This window comes from Falco biarmicus, chromosome 3 (assembly GCF_023638135.1).
Source record: "Falco biarmicus isolate bFalBia1 chromosome 3, bFalBia1.pri, whole genome shotgun sequence".
Classification (NCBI taxonomy): Eukaryota; Metazoa; Chordata; class Aves; order Falconiformes; family Falconidae; genus Falco; species Falco biarmicus.
Window position 1 is genome coordinate 80,700,558 of NC_079290.1, and position 17,615 is coordinate 80,718,172.

General features: G+C 43.5%; 2 protein-coding genes across 6 annotated transcripts in view; both read left to right on the forward strand.

Moving 5' to 3' along the window:
- Positions 1–8,847, forward strand: part of DDC (dopa decarboxylase) — a 76,933-nt gene extending 68,086 nt beyond the window's left edge. For both annotated transcript variants that reach the window (XM_056331924.1, XM_056331925.1), the window contains exons 13-14: positions 147–248; positions 4,473–8,847. In XM_056331924.1, the coding sequence (XP_056187899.1) occupies positions 147–248; positions 4,473–4,670 (300 nt within the window). In that variant the 3' untranslated portion in view covers positions 4,671–8,847. The remainder of the gene's footprint in view (positions 1–146; positions 249–4,472) is intronic.
- Positions 8,848–11,647: 2,800 nt separating this feature from the next.
- FIGNL1 (fidgetin like 1) lies at positions 11,648–17,224 on the forward strand. Of its 4 annotated transcripts, none has more exons than XM_056331921.1 (3): positions 11,745–11,768; positions 13,310–13,429; positions 14,496–17,224. In XM_056331921.1, exon 3 carries the CDS (start codon positions 14,504–14,506, stop codon positions 16,577–16,579), a length of 2,076 nt encoding a protein of 691 aa, XP_056187896.1. In that variant the 5' UTR covers positions 11,745–11,768; positions 13,310–13,429; positions 14,496–14,503; the 3' UTR covers positions 16,580–17,224. The 4 variants fall into 4 exon arrangements, with proteins under 4 accessions (XP_056187898.1, XP_056187896.1, XP_056187897.1 ...); XM_056331922.1 differs by lacking the exon at positions 11,745–11,768 and adding an exon at positions 11,775–12,354; XM_056331923.1 differs by lacking the exon at positions 13,310–13,429 and having other exon boundaries at positions 11,648–11,768.
- Positions 17,225–17,615: the final 391 nt, after the last annotated feature.

Below are 17,615 nucleotides of genomic sequence, written 5' to 3' on the forward strand. Positions count from 1 at the left end.
TAAGTTAACATAAACAGATGACAATATGTGAGTATTATCACATATCAGAAGCAGGAACAGAGAAAGGTTAGGGATGGAAACGATTTAGCACATATTTTCTCTTGAATCAAATGTATACAACATGGATACGATCTCTCTCTTCTCAGCATGTCAGGCTGTCGCATCAGTTTGAACATTTAGTCCTTCAGGATGGAAGATTTGAGATCTGTGCTGAAGTTGTCTTGGGACTAGTCTGTTTTCGACTGAAGGTAAGGCAGCTAAGACATCCTATTTCCTCTGTCATGTTTTACAGCTATACAATAACCTGCAATCAAATATAGTTTTCATAGTTAATATATTTAATTGTTTTTTAGGGAAAGTAAAGGGAGTTCATGTAGATCAAAGCAGATTAAAGAAAGAAACTTAAGAAAAAATTGTTAAAAATTAATCAAATGCTTAAGAAAAATTCAGGCATATGAGGGTATAGAAATACATAGTCAAGGCAAACAAATGGTCTACCTAGTCATACAAAATGACTGTTCTATGCTTGATAGGCTTTGATGAAGATGATTGTTTTAATATATTTCACTAGACATTTGTATATGATGTGTAAGTGTATGTGTGTGCATTAGATCTTTTGTGTCAGGTTAATTTTATGTGTGTATATTTAATAACCAATTATATATATATATAATTACTATCATGAATGAAGATTAGGATAAAAATTTTGTTGTTTTATTTAAAGAATACATTTTCATTTATAAAACCCTACAGTCAGACTAGACAAATTGGAGCAAGATATGAGTAAGAACAGGTTGCATGGGAGGCCAGCTTCCCAACCACCCTTGGCCCTGGGCTGCCTTTTTTTTTGCTGAACATGATTCTTTTGCCTCTGTTGGCCTTTCATTTTCCCAAAATCTCTTTAAGTGCCCAGTTCACTGACAAAGAGACCTTGCACAACAGAACTAGAAAACTCACTCTGCACTCAGAGCATAACAGCTGCAGTAGTTGGGAGGGCTCCCTTGTTTAATTAGACATTAGAAGGGGATCAGTGTCTTATTTTAGGTAAAGAACTCATTTAATAGAGGAACTTGCAACTAAAGCCTCTGTAAAGAACTGGATTGTGATACTGAATCCATATATCAAGCAATAATTAATAACAGCACTGTTTTTTTCTAGCTCACATGATACCTAAATGAGCTTTTAGCTTTTCTGAAGGCTCACAAGCACATCTTGGCTCCTTCAGAGTAATGTGGTATTACTACTTTTCACAAATTCTTATTTCAGTCATTCAGTTGCCCCAGTTACCTGAGTTTGATGCAATTGGCTGAAAGGGGGTAATGAATCTTTAAAAATAAGGCAATGGTGAATTCATCTGGAATAGGAAAATGGTTTTGTTTGAATTTATGTTGTTTAAAATAAAAGAAAAAAAATCTGTTGCTAAGGGATTAGACAGATTACAGAATATGAAGTTTTCCCAGTAAGTGGAACCATGAATGTATTTTCTTTCCTAATAAGAAATTTTAAAATATTTTGAGGAATAGGTTCTATGGCTTTTATTGCTCAATAACAGGATGTTGGTTGTAGTCTGCTGTCTCATATGGAACAAGCAAACAGTAGTTTTGCAGATCCTGAGACAGCTGTTAGTGCTCTACATTTACTATAAAGGAACAGTTCTGGCGAAATAGAGCATAGCAACACAGGAATTGTCACTTTTGATCAGACCAGTAGTTTATCTACAGCTGTTCTTCTGTCACTGACAATCCAGAGGAGGAAATCAGATCTACATGGAAAGACAATTTTTCAGTAGAAGGTAAATATTGGACACCTAGCTAAAAAACTTCTGGACAAGTTGTACACTAAAGGCATGATTCTGCTTAAAAGCAATATTGAAACAGCAGTGTTTTCATCGTTTGCCTTCCCACTCAAAAAAAAAAAAAAAAAGAAAGAAAAAACAAAAAGAAAACCCCCAACTAACAAGCTTTTAAATTGAGAGCATTTTGTAGTTATTTTTGCAGCTTTATTTCCTTTTTAAATCACTCTTTCAAAAATCTTCCTGTGATTTCTGCAATTCATATTAAAATGCATCTTAGAAGTAGGATACTTGTAACATTTATGTAGTTACAGTAGGACTAAAGGGACTTAGTACTACAGGGGACTTGAGCTGTGATGCTGCACAGCTGTAAGAGTACGACATTTTTCCTTTGCTCTTGAGAAATCCTTTTTAATTTTTTTGCTTAGCTGTAACTTTTAATTATTTGCCTTTCACACCGTTGAGCAGAGGGACTAATAATGTACGACTTTCATATTATAACTATTTCATCAAAGGTATCATGACAAAGGGTTAATTTCTGGCCTCCTTGTCATGTCTGCAGATGAATACAAGTCAAGCTAGTCATTCCTCCAAGGGGGTGAGAATACTGTTTTATTGAAGCTGATGGACTCAATCGGAGCTGGCTTCTCAAAGCTCTAGGACAGGATTAGTCACTACTAACTTCAATTTGACATGACACTCAAGTGTCACAACAGCCCCTAGGTACAGCTATAAGAGCAGAACAGAAGAAAGATATATAAATCTTTCTCTTTCCTCCGCTCACCCCTGCCAAGGGCATTAACTTAACATCATATAACTGCTTGTATTGCCTAAAATTTAATGCTGTGCATTTCATATTAAAGACAAGTATCATAATTTTAATGATGCGTTACTGTTGATAAGAAAGCAGGATATCACTGTCAACAGTGACTGACCTGTAATGGGTGGGGACTTGCAAAACACCAAAGTTGGTCCTTTTCTTAGTTAGGATCAATCAAGTTGCATAAATATCTCCTAGAAGACTAAGGCTAAGCCATGAATTTCAGGCTCTCATCCAAATTTCCTAACAACCTGTGCTAAGTCAGAACAAGGTTTTTATCTGGGTTCAGCTCTAACTCTTACACGATCAAATACCATGGGAATAATACATTTATCCTCAGTGCCAGTGGGAAACTGTGTCTCCCTTCTGCTTTGTTTTTATATGGAAAAGGCTAAGCAGGCAAGTCACAACTTGCAGATTTGAGAGAATGTTTTCTCATACGGATGTTTTCAAGACCAGTGCGTTACAGTAACAAACCCGCTGCTGAACAGATGGATTTGTCCATTTGTGATTCTTTTACCAGTCAGTGTTCAGGAAGGGAGCACTGCAGTAAAAACACAGATGCTCCTAGCATCTCTCACAATTCTGTGTTACCAGCAGTGTAATAGAAAGAGTGAAGGCTGTACAATAGCTTAGATACTTCCCCAAAGAATAAAATTATAGCACTCAAGGTCAACTTGGTATATCCTAAGCTATTACAGGAAAATTCCCAGCAAAGCTGAAGTCATCTCTCGGTCTGCTGATACAAAAGTTAGACAGGCAACTTCCTTTAATTTGGGTAACAAGGACTGTCAAAGATATGCAGCTAGCACTTCATCCTGTGTGGCTAAATCAGACAAAAATCACAAGATTTCTGGGATACCTTCTTTCACTGTTTTCATTTAAAGCAATTTACTACTGTTTTTGAAAATTTGATGAATTTTGTTTTATTCACAAATGCTGATGGACGTGAACTAGGAAAACCATTGATTCAACATTTGCTGAACTTGCAAAAGAACCAGTACTCCTCTGTACAGTCCTATTTCTTTTGAGATTTGATATTAAAAGCCTACAGCTGCTCTACGGAAAATCCTCACATTCACTATTTGAGCACAAGGAGAATGAAGTACACTAGAAGGAGATGAGATTCAATACTGTGTGCATGCAGACTCCTTCTGACCTTCTGCAAGATATTTAACATTTATATCTCTGTTTCCTGGAATGCAGAAGACTCTTTACTCCCAGTGGATGGGTCAGTTTACCACATTTCTAAAATCCAACCCAAAAAATCCACTCTGTAGGATTCTGTGGTGGACACTTCCTATAGAACTAGAGGCAAATACATTTTTAGAGTTTCTACTGATAGTATGGAACTTACTTATGCTAGGGATACATTAACTATTTCCTAATTAAGGGCAAGAGTTCCATCTTCATATTCATAAGATGTCACAGCAGTGATGCTTATGTGAAGACCGGCAGGTCTGTTTTACAAATGTTAGTATAGTGCATTGCAAAACTGCCTCCCATGTTTGTTTGATTAGATCTAAGAAAACTGTAATGAAATGGATGCAATAATGAATGTTTTTACATGTAGCTACACAGCTCGTGACCTTAGGTCACAAAAAAGCAGTCAGCTATCACAAATGTCCCAGTGTGAACACTGCTTCTAAACCCCAGTTAATCCTTAAATCTCATTGTGGCTGAAAAATTATCTCTTGTGCCGTCACCTTTTTGTAATCCTTTGATGGCAAAGCACTGGGAGATGAGAAAGTGGCTGCGTGTTACTGGTAGTACTTGGGCTTGGCTGCTTGGTGGGCTTTACATATTGCAAACTTGCTTCTGAAATTCATCACCGTATCTGTTGAATTACAATGATTTCAGGGCTCGGATGAACTAAATAAGGCACTCCTTAAAAGCATAGATAAGGCCAAGAAGATTCATCTGGTCCCATGCCACCTGCGAGAGAAGTTTGTGCTACGTTTTGCTATTTGTTCCCGCACAGTGGAATCCACCCACATCAAGTTCGCCTGGCAGCACATCTCACAGCTGGCAACTGAGCTTCTGAAAACATGGGAGTAAACCCACCACCACCAGCAGTAACAGCAGTGAAGTAGCAGTGGGGAGGAGGTAATTAACTAGCTTTCTCTGTGTTGCCAAATTTTGTTTTAAGAGCAGGTGGGAAATTCAAATTATGAAGGAAAAAAATACAAACCCTTTTGTTATATAGCCCAGGTGCGGCAGCAAAATTCTTGCCAGCAAGTTCTGTTGTAACCTTAGTCATTACTCCTCTGTACTGTAGTTTCACCTTGCCTGTTTCCAGGGTGCAAATAACCATGGGGGCTGGAGCTATCATTTTCTAACAGTTTGTAATCAAGAGCATTTATTGAACCAGGCAATGGGAATAGACAGGTTAGTGCTCTCTCCGTTGTTCCCATTAACCTCTAGCACACCCACTCCTTTTTTCACAGATGAAACTGTGACGTGTTACAACCAATTAATTTAACATTACTATGACTTCAGAAAGAATCCAAGTTGGAGGAAGTTCAGTAACCCGGTTATAACCTTCTTCAGGTCCTGTCTAAATAGGCACGTACAAATGTTATCATGATTTGGGGCACTATTATGGCATGAGACGCTGCAATAATTTTGTAAATGAAGTTAGGACTTCAAGACTTCCTTCATTACATTGATCAGGGTGTGATCAGGGTGGAATGAGCACTAAATGAACCCTAACAGTCCTTATGGCAGGTTCTCTACTTTCTCCTAAAGGTTTTGCTTTTAAAACAGCCATTTTGTCAAATCTCAGCAACTAGGTTATGCTGGCTATTGGTTTTCACTTTGATCATTCATAATGAGGCCTCTTCAAAGCTCCTTCTTAAGAGTTTTGTCAAAAGCCATGTGCTACCTGGTATGCTGTATTTTTAACCAAGAATTATAAGCAGTGATTACTTAAAAATAATCTGCAAGCTATGTTCTGTGAAATAGAGTTGTGATTTCTTTCAATGGCTACTATTCTGCTTACTTCATTGTGTAATAAATCTTTGACAAAATGTGCTAAGAATTGTGATGGCAAAAATGTTACTCTTAGTTTCTCAAATAAGCTAACAAACAAGATAATAAATTACAATAAAAAGAGAAATCAAGAGAACTAACCTCCAAAATATTTTCATATTCCAGGCATCAGTGATTTTCTTCCATTAACAGGGATGCCTGGAATATGAAAATATTGGAGAACAATTAACTTTCAAAGGAAGTCATATAATATGTACTAGACACAAACCATTGATAGGTCATCCTGTTGAAGGCAGGTACAGTAAAGAAGTGAAATGAGAGTCAGAAACAATATCTGACTTTTATAAGTACTTCTGCCACTTCAAAAACATAAATTCCAGAGTCATTTCTATATACATAGGAACAAAATAAATAGCTACTCCAAGAAAAATAATTTGTAGGATCCAGTTCTACATTTGCATTTGTTTTAATCTTTTCCTTTTACTGCTCATATTAACTTCTAAACCATCTTGAGCAGCTTGCAAAACTATTCAGCTTTCTTCCTCCATCCCTTGCAAGTATAATTCCTACATTTTGGAAGTTGCAAGTAGACCATGAAATATGCACCAGGACAGTTAATTTGGCATGCAGTCTGCTCCTACCCACTCTCTTTCCAGAAGGGGTTAAAGAAGTTGACTATGGACAAGGTGGATTTTTCTAATGGTGGTAATTTCTAATCACGTCACTTCTGTGGTGCAAACTGAGGAAGGATTAGTATTAATGTGGGTGCAAGTGGTACATAAGAGATGTACATGAACCTTGACACTTAGGAAAAACCGGCCAAGCTCTGCATTTCCAGCAGGTCAGCCTAGGTGACGAGGGGGGGTGATGGCATATTGCCCTTCTGTATCGCTAGCCAGAGGCTATGTTATCCACCCAGACAGAAAAGCTGATTACTATTTCTTCAAGGAATTGATTTCACAGGTAACAGAAGCAAGGGATGACAAATTAATGTGGTAAAATCCAGGAGTATTCAAGCAGGTGACTGAGCTGTTCCACAAGACACTAGTCTCAGCTACAGTATCAGAAATTTTGGTGGCATCATTCTCTTTAGCAGAACCAATATGAAATTAAGCTTTTCTGTAGTAGCACAACGCAATAGATTGGTAGACTGAAAAGAGCAGAAAATGCTGGCAGTTGTTTCCTTTCTCTGTTACTATTTTTTAAAAAACATTATTCAGTTCTCATGACTTGGGAAACAATGTTCATCCGTAGCACATATGGTTCACACTGATACAATTTTACAGCTTTTACATTACAAAACCACAAGAATCTAGGAGCCAGAGAAGAATTACACCTTCTTTATGAGACAGGGCAGTATTTTGCATGTGAAATATATAACCAGGTCTGTCCAGGAAAAAAAAGCAATCAGATTCTGATCAAAGCAACTGTAGAGTAAATCCAGGATAATTCTACTGAAATGAAATAAGAGTTGCTTTGGGCTTATGTGTCTATAATTGAAATTAAAAAATTAACTAATAAGTACTGGAAAAGAAATGCATAAGGTAAGGCAACACTAGACTGAACATAAGAGGATTTTGGTGGAAAACCTCTCCATGGCAACCAAAGCAGAGGTGGATGATGCATGCCGGTGTGAGCCTCAAACTGCTGAGGAATAGGGACACAGGCAGAATGCACATCCAAACCCAGGAGAGGTGAAATGTTCCCAGCAGCCCAGAACTACACATAGGTCCCTCTAGACATTTGTGGGAAAATGTTGCCAAAACTGACATTCAGGTAAACATTTTTCAGCATATGGGTATCAGTTTTAGAAGAGGCTGTTGTCCAGATTCAAAAACTGCTTTTGGAAAAGAATTTAGGATAAGGGTTAATTTAAAATATTATAAATGCAGTAGAAGTTAATTTATTTTTATTTTTAAAGAATTGATATAAGTAAATCTAATGAACAGCTGTGACAAGACCCATGGAATTACGTTTCCCCATGGCTAGTCCAATACAGATATCTGAAGTTCACAGTTCTAGTTTTCTGAAATTCTGGGATGATTTGAATATATAAATGGTGAAGGCCGCCTTAGTATTCATTCTCTTATACCCTCTTTTCCCCACATGATAATTCCTTCATAGACTATGTCCTGATTTTGGCTGGGATAAAGTTAATTTTCTTTTCAGTAGCTGGTGCAGGGCTGTGTTTTGCATTTGATGTGAGAACAATGCTGATGGCACACTGATGGGTTTAGTTGTTGCTGGGTAATGTTTATACTAAATCAAGAACTTTTCAGTTTCTTGGGCCCTGCCAGAGAGAGGGCTGGAGGGGCACGGGAAATTGGGAGGGGGCACAGCCAGGACAGCTGACCCAAACTGGCCAGAGGGATATTCTATAACATAGACCATCATGCTGAGTATATAAACTGGGTGAGTTGGCTGGGAGCTGCCGATTGCTGCTCAGGGACTGGCTGGGCATTGGTCAGTGGTGGTGAGAAACTGTATTGTGCATCACTTAGTGTTTTTTTTCCTTTTGGATTTTATTCCTCTCCTTTTCTCAACTTTTCATTACAATCCTTGTTGTTGTTACTATTATATTTCATTTTATTTCTGTGATTAAATTGTTCTTATCTCAACCCACAAGTTTTACCTTTTTTCTCCGATTATCCTCCCCATCCCACCAGGGGAGAGGAGGTAGCGAGTGAGCGGCTGCATGGTGCTTGGTTGCTGGCTGGGATTAAAGCACGACAGACTATTAACGTTAGGTCATCTGAAAATTAAATCTGGGCTATGTAATCAACTCAAGAACAAAAGTGTTGAACATTTTGAAAGAAGAACATAAATGCTGTTTCTGTTCTGTAGCTTTGCAATGTATCTGTGAGAAATCCTGTAATTATGAATAGTTAATATGTGAACCTGGATTTATTGTGCCTTGTGGTGCAAAATGTGTGCAAAAGCTAATACAGTCTGTACCAATTAATACTGTTTGATGTTAAAAATAATTACAAAATCTCAGAATTGTACTTTGGTAGAATATCTACATCTCAATGGAGGCAGTGCGGCTACTAAAGAAGGAGGCAAAAAAGTAACTTTTCAATAACCATACGTATTTTTTTTAAACTAGTAGAGTGCTTGTACAATACTTACATTCCTAAAATAATGACAGATTATATTTTATTACTGATGGTGAAATATTGAAAAAGTATGTATTTAAGAAATTATTGCTAATATAATAAATTCTGGACTGCATTTAATTATTAAATTTCTAATTTTCTCTTGCCTTTACATGTAAGATTCTGCTTATGGTTGGTTTTTTGTTGTTGCTTGTTGTCTCCTGTAAGGATACCATAGCTGATGAGTAGTACTCACATTGCAGTTGCCTTATACAGCAGTCTAAACCTTGAGACATGCATAAACTAGAATTGCTCAAAAACAGGAGCAAATGAGAAATAAAACTGAGAACCCTGAAGACTGGGGCAGAGGTCATATTAAATAACCATCAATGGATAGTATCTACATAGCATAGAGGCTGTATGACCTACATGAAAAAATAATCAGATATTTATTATAATTTGTGAGCTGTCGGGTTCCTTTAAAATCTGTATCCAAAGCCTACTAAACAGACATACAGGTTTTAATTGGCAGCATGAATAAATGGAAACAAAAATATGACTATTGTCTGTCTTTGCTCTTAACCAAGCTTTTCCTATTTTATTCATGTCAGATGGTCTAGCTTTCCAACTTGGGTCACATCTGTGCCCTGATTATCACCATCAGTGATTTCTTCTCAGCGTGCTCTTCAAACAAATTACTTTGCAAATGAGAGCTCCTGCAGGAAGTTTCCTCCTCAGCAACATGAGTCTGAAAAATGCCTGGCCATAACCAGGGTCGTTGCCGAGCCTCCTGTAAAGTTCTGCATGGTCCTGCAGCTGGATGTGCCACTGGAGCCAGCTGCCCAGCTACAGCTTTGGTTTGCAGCTCAGGTGCCCGCAGGTCAGACGAGGCAGCCGCCCATTTCATTAGCCCTGCCTGGCTGCAGCCCATGTCCCCGAGGGGAGCTTGCCGCTGCAGGATCCTTCACTCCCCGCCCTGTGCAACCCAAGGGAAACCAGGCACACGCCTTGCGGGAAACGTGATAGCAGCAGTGTTTCAAACTGTAAATGTTAGCCCAATTTGGTCTTACATGATAGCTTGCATGGTAGCACAGACAGTTTAATATGCTGTCTGCACTAATGGTATAACAAGCTCGATGTATAACAAAAACCTGACAGTAACTGTAGGAAATGTTTCCCACGGGAAATTAAATGTTCACCCACACAGAAGTGACTGTGTTAATATCAGAGGTGTAACTTCAGCGTAGTATGCTAACTTGCATCTAGGTTGGTGCTCTATTTGAATGTGGGTTGGTGTGATCCAGCTAGGGCCTCTATGACCACGTTCAGTTGCACGGAATCACAGAATGGTCAGGGTTGGAAGGGACATCTGAAGATCATCAAGTCCAATCCCCTGCTAAAGCAGGTTCGCCTAGAGCAGGCTGCACAGTTGCATCCAGGTGGGTTTTGAATGTCTCCAGGAGACTGCACCTCTCTGGGCAGCCTGTTCCAGTGCTCTGTCACACTCAAAAGTAAAGACATTTTTCCTCACATTCAGATGGAACTCCCTGTGTGGCATTTTTTACCTGTTGCCCCTTGTCCCATCACTGGGCAAGACCTGAAAAGGGCCTTGGTACTTGCCCGTCAGGTATTTGTATGCATTGGTAAGATCCCCTCTCAGTCTTCTCTTCCCCAGGCCAAACAGGCCCAGCTCTGAGCTTTTCCTCATCAGGGAGATGCTCCAGCCCCCTCATCATCTTTGTAGCCCTCGACTGGACCCTCTCCAGCAGTTCACTGTCCCTCTGGAACTGGGGAGCCCAGCCCTGGACACAGCACGCCAGATGTGGCCTCACCAGGGCAGAGCAGAGGGGCAGGATCACCTCCTCTGACCTGCTAGCCCTTCCTGGCCACCAGGGCACACTGCTGGCTCACGGGCACCTTGGTGTCTGCCAGAACTCCCAGGTCCCTCACCACAAGCAGAGAAGCTCACAGGATACATCCAGCTGGGCCACCATCTTTTGCCCTTGAAGCATCTTGCTATTCATTTCGTCCCTCTGCCAGCGACTCCAGCTACCGCTGGCGAGGCCTTCAGCAGAGCTGTTCTCCCAGAACAGGCCTGTTCAGCTGCTGCTGCTGAGGGTGTTCGCCAGCACCAGCTGCTGCCGCTGCCACGGTGGCTGCGGTGGCCGGTGCCACAGTGGGGGCGAGGCACTGGGTGGCCGCGGAGGTCACCGCAGGTGGCGGGAGGGCAGGGTGCCCACAGGCCGCCCCCGAACCGCCCCCTGAGCCGGGGCTTGCGCTCGGGCACGTCCCCCGCGGAGCTCTCCCCGCTCCGAGGCGGTCGCTGAGGAGAACCCGGGGCGCCGGTGGCGCGGCCGCCCCCACGCGGGAGCAGGGGCGCCCGGGGCCCCCAGCCGAAGACAGCGGGTGGCGCGGCGGGCGACTGGGCCGTGCCGGCGGGGGGCGGCCGCCCGGCCCCTCCAGAGCGGCGCTGCAGCAGCCGCGGCCCTACCGCTCCCGCCGCCGCAGCCCGCCTCCATGTTCCCATCTGCTGCCGCTGCCGACAACGGCCGGGCGGGCGATAAACATCGCGACATCTTCTAAATGCCCCGGCTTCCTCCTTCTGGGCGGCGGCACCTCCCAGCTGAGGAACCGAGCCTTTACCATGAGGCTTCCCGAAGCGTGTGCAGCCCTGCCAGCGTGGCAGATCCCTGCCGGGCCGGCAGCGACAGCCCGAAGGCCAGCGGGCCGCCGTGCGCCCGGGGCCGGGGCTCGCGCGGGACGAGCTCGGCGTCCAAGGACGGATCCCGCGGCTATTGGACGGCGTTCGCCTCAGGCGCAGCCAATAGGAAGCAGGAAGGTCCGCGTGCGGGCCCCGCCCTCGCGTCCTTTCTCTTCTCCCGCCTCCCAGAGCCCCGGTAGGCCCGAGCGGATGACGTCAGGGCGGGGAACCTGGCCCCCTTCCATCAGCCCTCCCTTCCGGTCTCTGATTGGCTGCGCCTCCTAGAGCGCCGTTATCCGATTGGTGGACGCGAGCGGGGCGGGCCGCGGGGCAGAGCGGGCGCGGGATCCGCAGCGGCGGCCGTGGCTGGTGGGTGCGCGGGTGCGCGCTGGGGGCGGGGGGAGAGCTGTGCGGCCGCCGGGGCTGCTCCGCGGGACCCCCGGTGCCCCCGTCCCGCCCCGCCCGGGGCCTCGCTGCGCCCGCCCCGCTCTCCGCCCCGCCGCCGCTGGAGGCCGGGCCCCGGCCCGGGCCCGCATGAGGGCCGCCGCTACGCTCCCGCGGCTGAGCCCGCCCAACCCGGCCGGTTTCGAGGCCGCGGGTCTCTTCGCCCTGTTGCGGAGGAACGGAGGCCTCCGGCGAGCCCTCGGGGCTCCGGTGTCGGCCGCCCCTCTCCTGTGTGGTGAGGGTTCCTGGCCTCCCTGAAGCTGTGCCGGGGGGGGCCGGGCTGAGGGGGCCCGGCCTGCGCGCTGTGCCGTAGCGGGGCCGCCGTGCCCGGGCAGCTGCCCTGCTTGCCGGCCGGGGGCTTGCCGGCGGGCTTTCCCCGTGTGTCGGACGGGTGCCCGTGTGCAGGCACGCACGTAATGGCATCCAGCACGTGGCTTGATAGGTAGTTACGTGCCCCTCTTTGCTGAGGCTGAAACTTGCGTGCCAGAAATTAACGATGGCCCGTGCTTTGGTAAACCCCCAGCCTGAGACGCTTGTGTGAAAGTGTGATGTTCACAGCCTCTGGCAACAGTTTTGGCTGTTGAAAAGGGACTGATGTACGCGTGTAGCTGCCTCTTGGGGGTGGGGGTGGGGAATGGTAAGGCTACAAGGACAACTAATGGGCATTGGAATAGGGGAGAATATAAGGAGTTAATTAAGAAAAATCAAACTGGAATTTTAGACTAGCTACCACTGTTCAGTTATTTTGACCTTCCTTCAGTGCTGTGAAGATGATTACTAAATGTTTAGGAAGTGGTGGTGAACTTGAGATTTTGTTCTAGATGATGTGTATCTGTGGAAATATTTCATTGGACCAAATGCGTGCTACCAAACTTGCTGAGCTTCGCTTATATGTTTCATAAGTCATTTTGATTCGACAGTTAAAAATAGTTATGTGCACAGTGACGGTTATTTAGTATGTTGTTTAGTGGTTGTTTAGAGAAAAAAAAGACTGAAGCCCTCCATCTCCTGTTCATCTGTGTCTCAGCTGCAAATGGATTATGGTGGGAATTTGCACCTCATTCGATAGGTGCAAGTCAGACATCTCACAGTGCAAAAGCTGAACAATTTTTCAGAGGAAGTCTTATTTTTGTGTTTTGTTTGGTTTGTTTTAAATTGACTTCCCATGTAAAAGCACTGAATTTGCAGGTAAAAGATATTTTGACTTTTCTAAACAGCTCTACAAAGTTAGGTTGAAGTAAAAAAATCCAAACCAAAATAATTTATCTTGTTATTCATTATTATGTGTGTAACCCCTCCTGCTATAATTGTATTATGTTCTCTGTTGTTTAGCACTGATGAAAGACTTTTTGAAAGTAGAGGATACCTTCCCCCCTTCCCCCCCCCCCCCCCCCCCCCCCCAATTCTTTCAGCTCTGTCTGCCCAGTCTTATTATAACACCTGTACCTTAATCTGCCTTCATACAGAATCTGTAGGTGATTCAGAAGCTTCCAAGTTGACTGGTACCCTGTTGGAAGGGGTGCAGAATATATGGACCTCCACTTCAGCAGTTTTTGTTTTAAGTATTCTCTGACTGGAATATCCTGGTACATATTGAAATTAAAAAAAAAAAAAGGAGAAATTAGAATTTAATGTATTGCAGTCGTATCATATATTAGGTGTATGTCCCTTACAGACAGATGAGAAGGTCATGGTTACTGTGTGTTAAGAGCTTTCTGCAAAACCTTTTGAAGCCGTGGTAGGCTTCTCATAATTTTACTTGTGCTTGTGTCTCTTCTGAAATCATGAATTCTTGACATCAGAAATATCTCTGTACACGATATATTGCAGAGAAAGTCTTCTTTGAAAATACATTGAAACACAAGCATATCTTTTCAAGTCTAGCAAAATGCTCCTTCCTAGCCAAATGTCATCTTTCCTATTTCTTCAAAAAAACACTGAAGGAATGTAAATTCCACTTTCTGAAACAGAGAAACAAGTATTGCTTTAAACACAAGAGCTTTGTTTCTCTAAAATGTAAACCAGGGACATTTTAGTACATTCTGAATGGAATAGTTTTGACATTTGCTATGAATCTGTGAATAGTTTCTTAATCTCGAAGTTACTACGTTCAGGCTTATTCATTCTGCTTTTACCTCCCCTCAAAGACTTTGCATATAGTTATATTTATTAGCCTCATTGTTTCATTTTTATTACCATCACTGTAATAAATTTCATCATTCTGACAGTGATGTGTAATCTGTCCTCCTCTGCGCTGTGCTGTATTCTTCTTGAAGTAAAAGTGAAAGCACTGGTGATTTCATTTAACAAGGACAATTTTTGTTTGGCCATCTGTTACCATTCTTTGCAGCCTACTTACCTCCCCAGGAGACCTCTGGTTAGAAGCAAACTTTTTTTTTCTCCTTCTTTTCTTTCTTTGAATAAGGAAGAAAAAACTCAGCGTAAATGGCTTTACATCACAAAGCTGGTTGCTTTTTGGATATGCTAAACTGTCCAGACTGGCTAACTCGCTTACAAGATCTACTGTGCTATTTCTCTCAATTAAAATAAAGTATGTTTTCATGTATATGTATTTAGGAAAGGGGGAAAGCAGCCAAAGCAAATAGTTATGAAATGCATTTTATAACAGCAGGTATTTTATGTATTTTTCAGTGTTAGCGATGGAAACCCCCACCCACAACACTGTGCACCTGAGCGACTGGCAGAAAAGTTACTTTGCTATTACCTCTGGCACCTGCACAGCTGGACAGAAGGCAGATGAATACCGTGCCAAAATCCTGCATATTCAGTATGCATGGGCAAACTCCGAGATCTCTCAGGTCTGTGCTGCCAACCTGTTTAAAAAATACGCAGAGAAATACTCTGCAATTATTGACTCTGACAACATAGAGACTGGCTTGAATAACTATGCTGAAAACATTTTGACTCTGGCAAAGTGTCAGCAAAATGACAGTGACAAGTGGCAATCTGCCTTGACAACAGATAATATATTTGAATTAAAGTGTGTGCAAGAGAGGATGCAGACTGGCAAAAATTTCCAAAGCTCTCAGGTGGCACCAACAGATGCCGGTACACTAGCTGATAAAGGGGTCAGTTCCTCTGCTGCTCCAGGTCTTCCTAAACTCGGTATCTTCAGCAGTGCCGGAGGGACTGAGCCCTGTGCTGGCTCAGCAAAATGTGCAAGTCAGGGACCAGATCTTCTTGAGCATCCCTTGTCTTCAAAGTCTCTTCAAAGCAGTGTGCTTCCTGTGACCAGAACTCTGGATACACTTCCTGCCTCTTCAGCCTCTTTAAACGAACAGGTTCATCCAGGCTTCCAGGTAACTCCCCTATTTGGAAGTAAAGAAGCAACAAGTAGCAGTTCTATGAAAATGTCAGGTAACTGTGGTGATGGACAAAATGTATCTCTTCCCAATCAATCCGCTGTACCTGCATGGTCCACAAGTTCTGGGAAAAGAAAAGCATTTTATGGTCTGGCTGATGAAGGCAGCACAGCGATTCCTAACCTCGCACCATGCCAGGCTTCCATTAGTATAGAAACCAGTAGTTTTTCAGGATATAGGAACAGAAATGAAGAGAGCTGTGTTTCTGGTTTTAGAACTGCAAAAGAACAGCTGTGGGTGGATCAGCAAAAGAAACCTCAAACCCTACCCCAGCGTGCACTGGTCTCATCATATGGAGGTGTAAAAAAATCACTGGGTGCAGGCAGATCTCGGGGTCCGTTTGGCAAGTTTGTTCCTCCAGTTCCAAAACAAGATGGAAATGAAAGTGGAGGAGCACAGTATAAACCTCATACAAGAGGACCAGCAGATCCATCGCTGCCTGTAGATGAACGACTGAAAAACATAGAACCAAAAATGGTTGAACTCATTATGCACGAGATCATGGATCATGGGCCTCCTGTCAGTTGGGATGACATTGCCGGAGTTGAATTTGCTAAGGCTACTATAAAAGAAATAGTAGTCTGGCCTATGTTGAGGCCAGACATCTTCACTGGGTTACGTGGTCCTCCTAAAGGAATCCTTCTCTTTGGCCCCCCTGGGACTGGCAAGACTCTTATAGGCAAGTGCATTGCATGCCAGTCTGGAGCAACTTTTTTTAGCATCAGTGCCTCTTCACTGACTTCCAAATGGGTCGGTGAGGGGGAGAAGATGGTCCGTGCGCTGTTTGCTGTGGCACGATGTCAACAGCCAGCAGTGATTTTCATTGATGAAATTGATTCTCTGTTGTCTCAGCGTGGAGATGGAGAGCACGAGTCATCGAGAAGAATAAAAACTGAATTTCTGGTCCAGTTAGATGGGGCAACAACCTCCTCTGAAGACCGTATTCTAGTGGTTGGAGCAACAAATCGACCCCAAGAAATTGATGAAGCTGCCCGAAGGAGACTAGTGAAGAGACTGTACATTCCTCTTCCAGAAGCCTCAGCTAGGAAACAGATTGTCACCTGTCTAATGTCAAAGGAGCGCTGCTCTCTAAATGAAGAGGAAATTGAACTCATAGTTAAGAAATCAAATGGGTTTTCTGGGGCAGACATGACACAGCTCTGTCGTGAAGCTTCTCTGGGCCCTATTCGCAGTCTTCAGTCCATGGACATTGCAACCATCATGCCAGACCAAGTACGGCCGATTGCTTTTCTGGACTTCGAGAGCGCCTTCAGGACTGTGCGGCCCAGTGTCTCCTCCAGGGACCTAGAGGTGTATGAAACCTGGAACCAGACGTTTGGCTGTGGTAGATAAATTGCATTGTAACGGTTTCACAGAAACATTTCTTTAGCGCTGACGCATATAAAACCTGTGATAATTCAGAGTACATTTCTTTTTGTTTCTGTCTTGGAAATAAGTCTTCTTACGTTACACAGGCAGATGTCTAGGCCCTGGCCTGAGGTTTTGTCAACTTAAAAGACAATGAGAAACTGCTGGTGACAATATGAGAAATTGCTGAACACAAGTAACAGAGTGAGAAGCTGACAAAAATTACAGGTAGCTGCTGTGAAAGATGGATGAATTTCGCCAGTATTTAAGGGGAAGATGGTCAAACCTCACGTATCATTGAAGGGAGTATGGGGGGGAATCTTGCAAGGCCCACTGCTGTATCAGTAATACCATGCAAAGCTGAGCAGACCAGGTAACATTATCAGAAATTCCAATTTTGGGTAGGGATGTAGCAAAACTGGGACTGATGGGGTAAAGTAGTTAGGGGTGCATTGTTTGGGAAGAGATGGGAGCAGAGGAAGGAAAGGGTCAAGGTGGATCTGGGAAGAACATGCTTGGAAAAGTAGAAGGGGGGATAAAAGGGGATGGTCTCATGTAAGCAGTGCTCTTGTCTGAGCCTTGTGCCACATCACTGCAGTCTATCCCAGCTTATTAAATACTTTTTCTGATTATTTTCTGCTTGACCTTGCTTTCTGTGCTGCATCTGTGTGTGTAGACGTGTGTTACCAGGAGATATGGGCACCTGCAACTGGAGAAGAGGCCATGGATCAGAGGGCCTCTGGGATATGAGGGCCAGCCATGGGCTAGACGATGTGTTTACAACCAGATGCTGTAGGGATCTGGGTATGTGTGCAAACTTCACTAACAAAACTCACTAGCAAACTTCAAGCTGGACTAGCTGGCAAGTATGAGGAAATGAGCATCTGGAAAGAGCCCAGGTATAAGCCTGTGGCAGGATAGGGGGGCTCAGGGTGGGGGCATGGATATTAGATGGGCTGAAATCCCATGGCAATGTTTGAAGGCTCTGTGAGCGCAGTGTCCTTGTGAAGCTGAAGAGTGC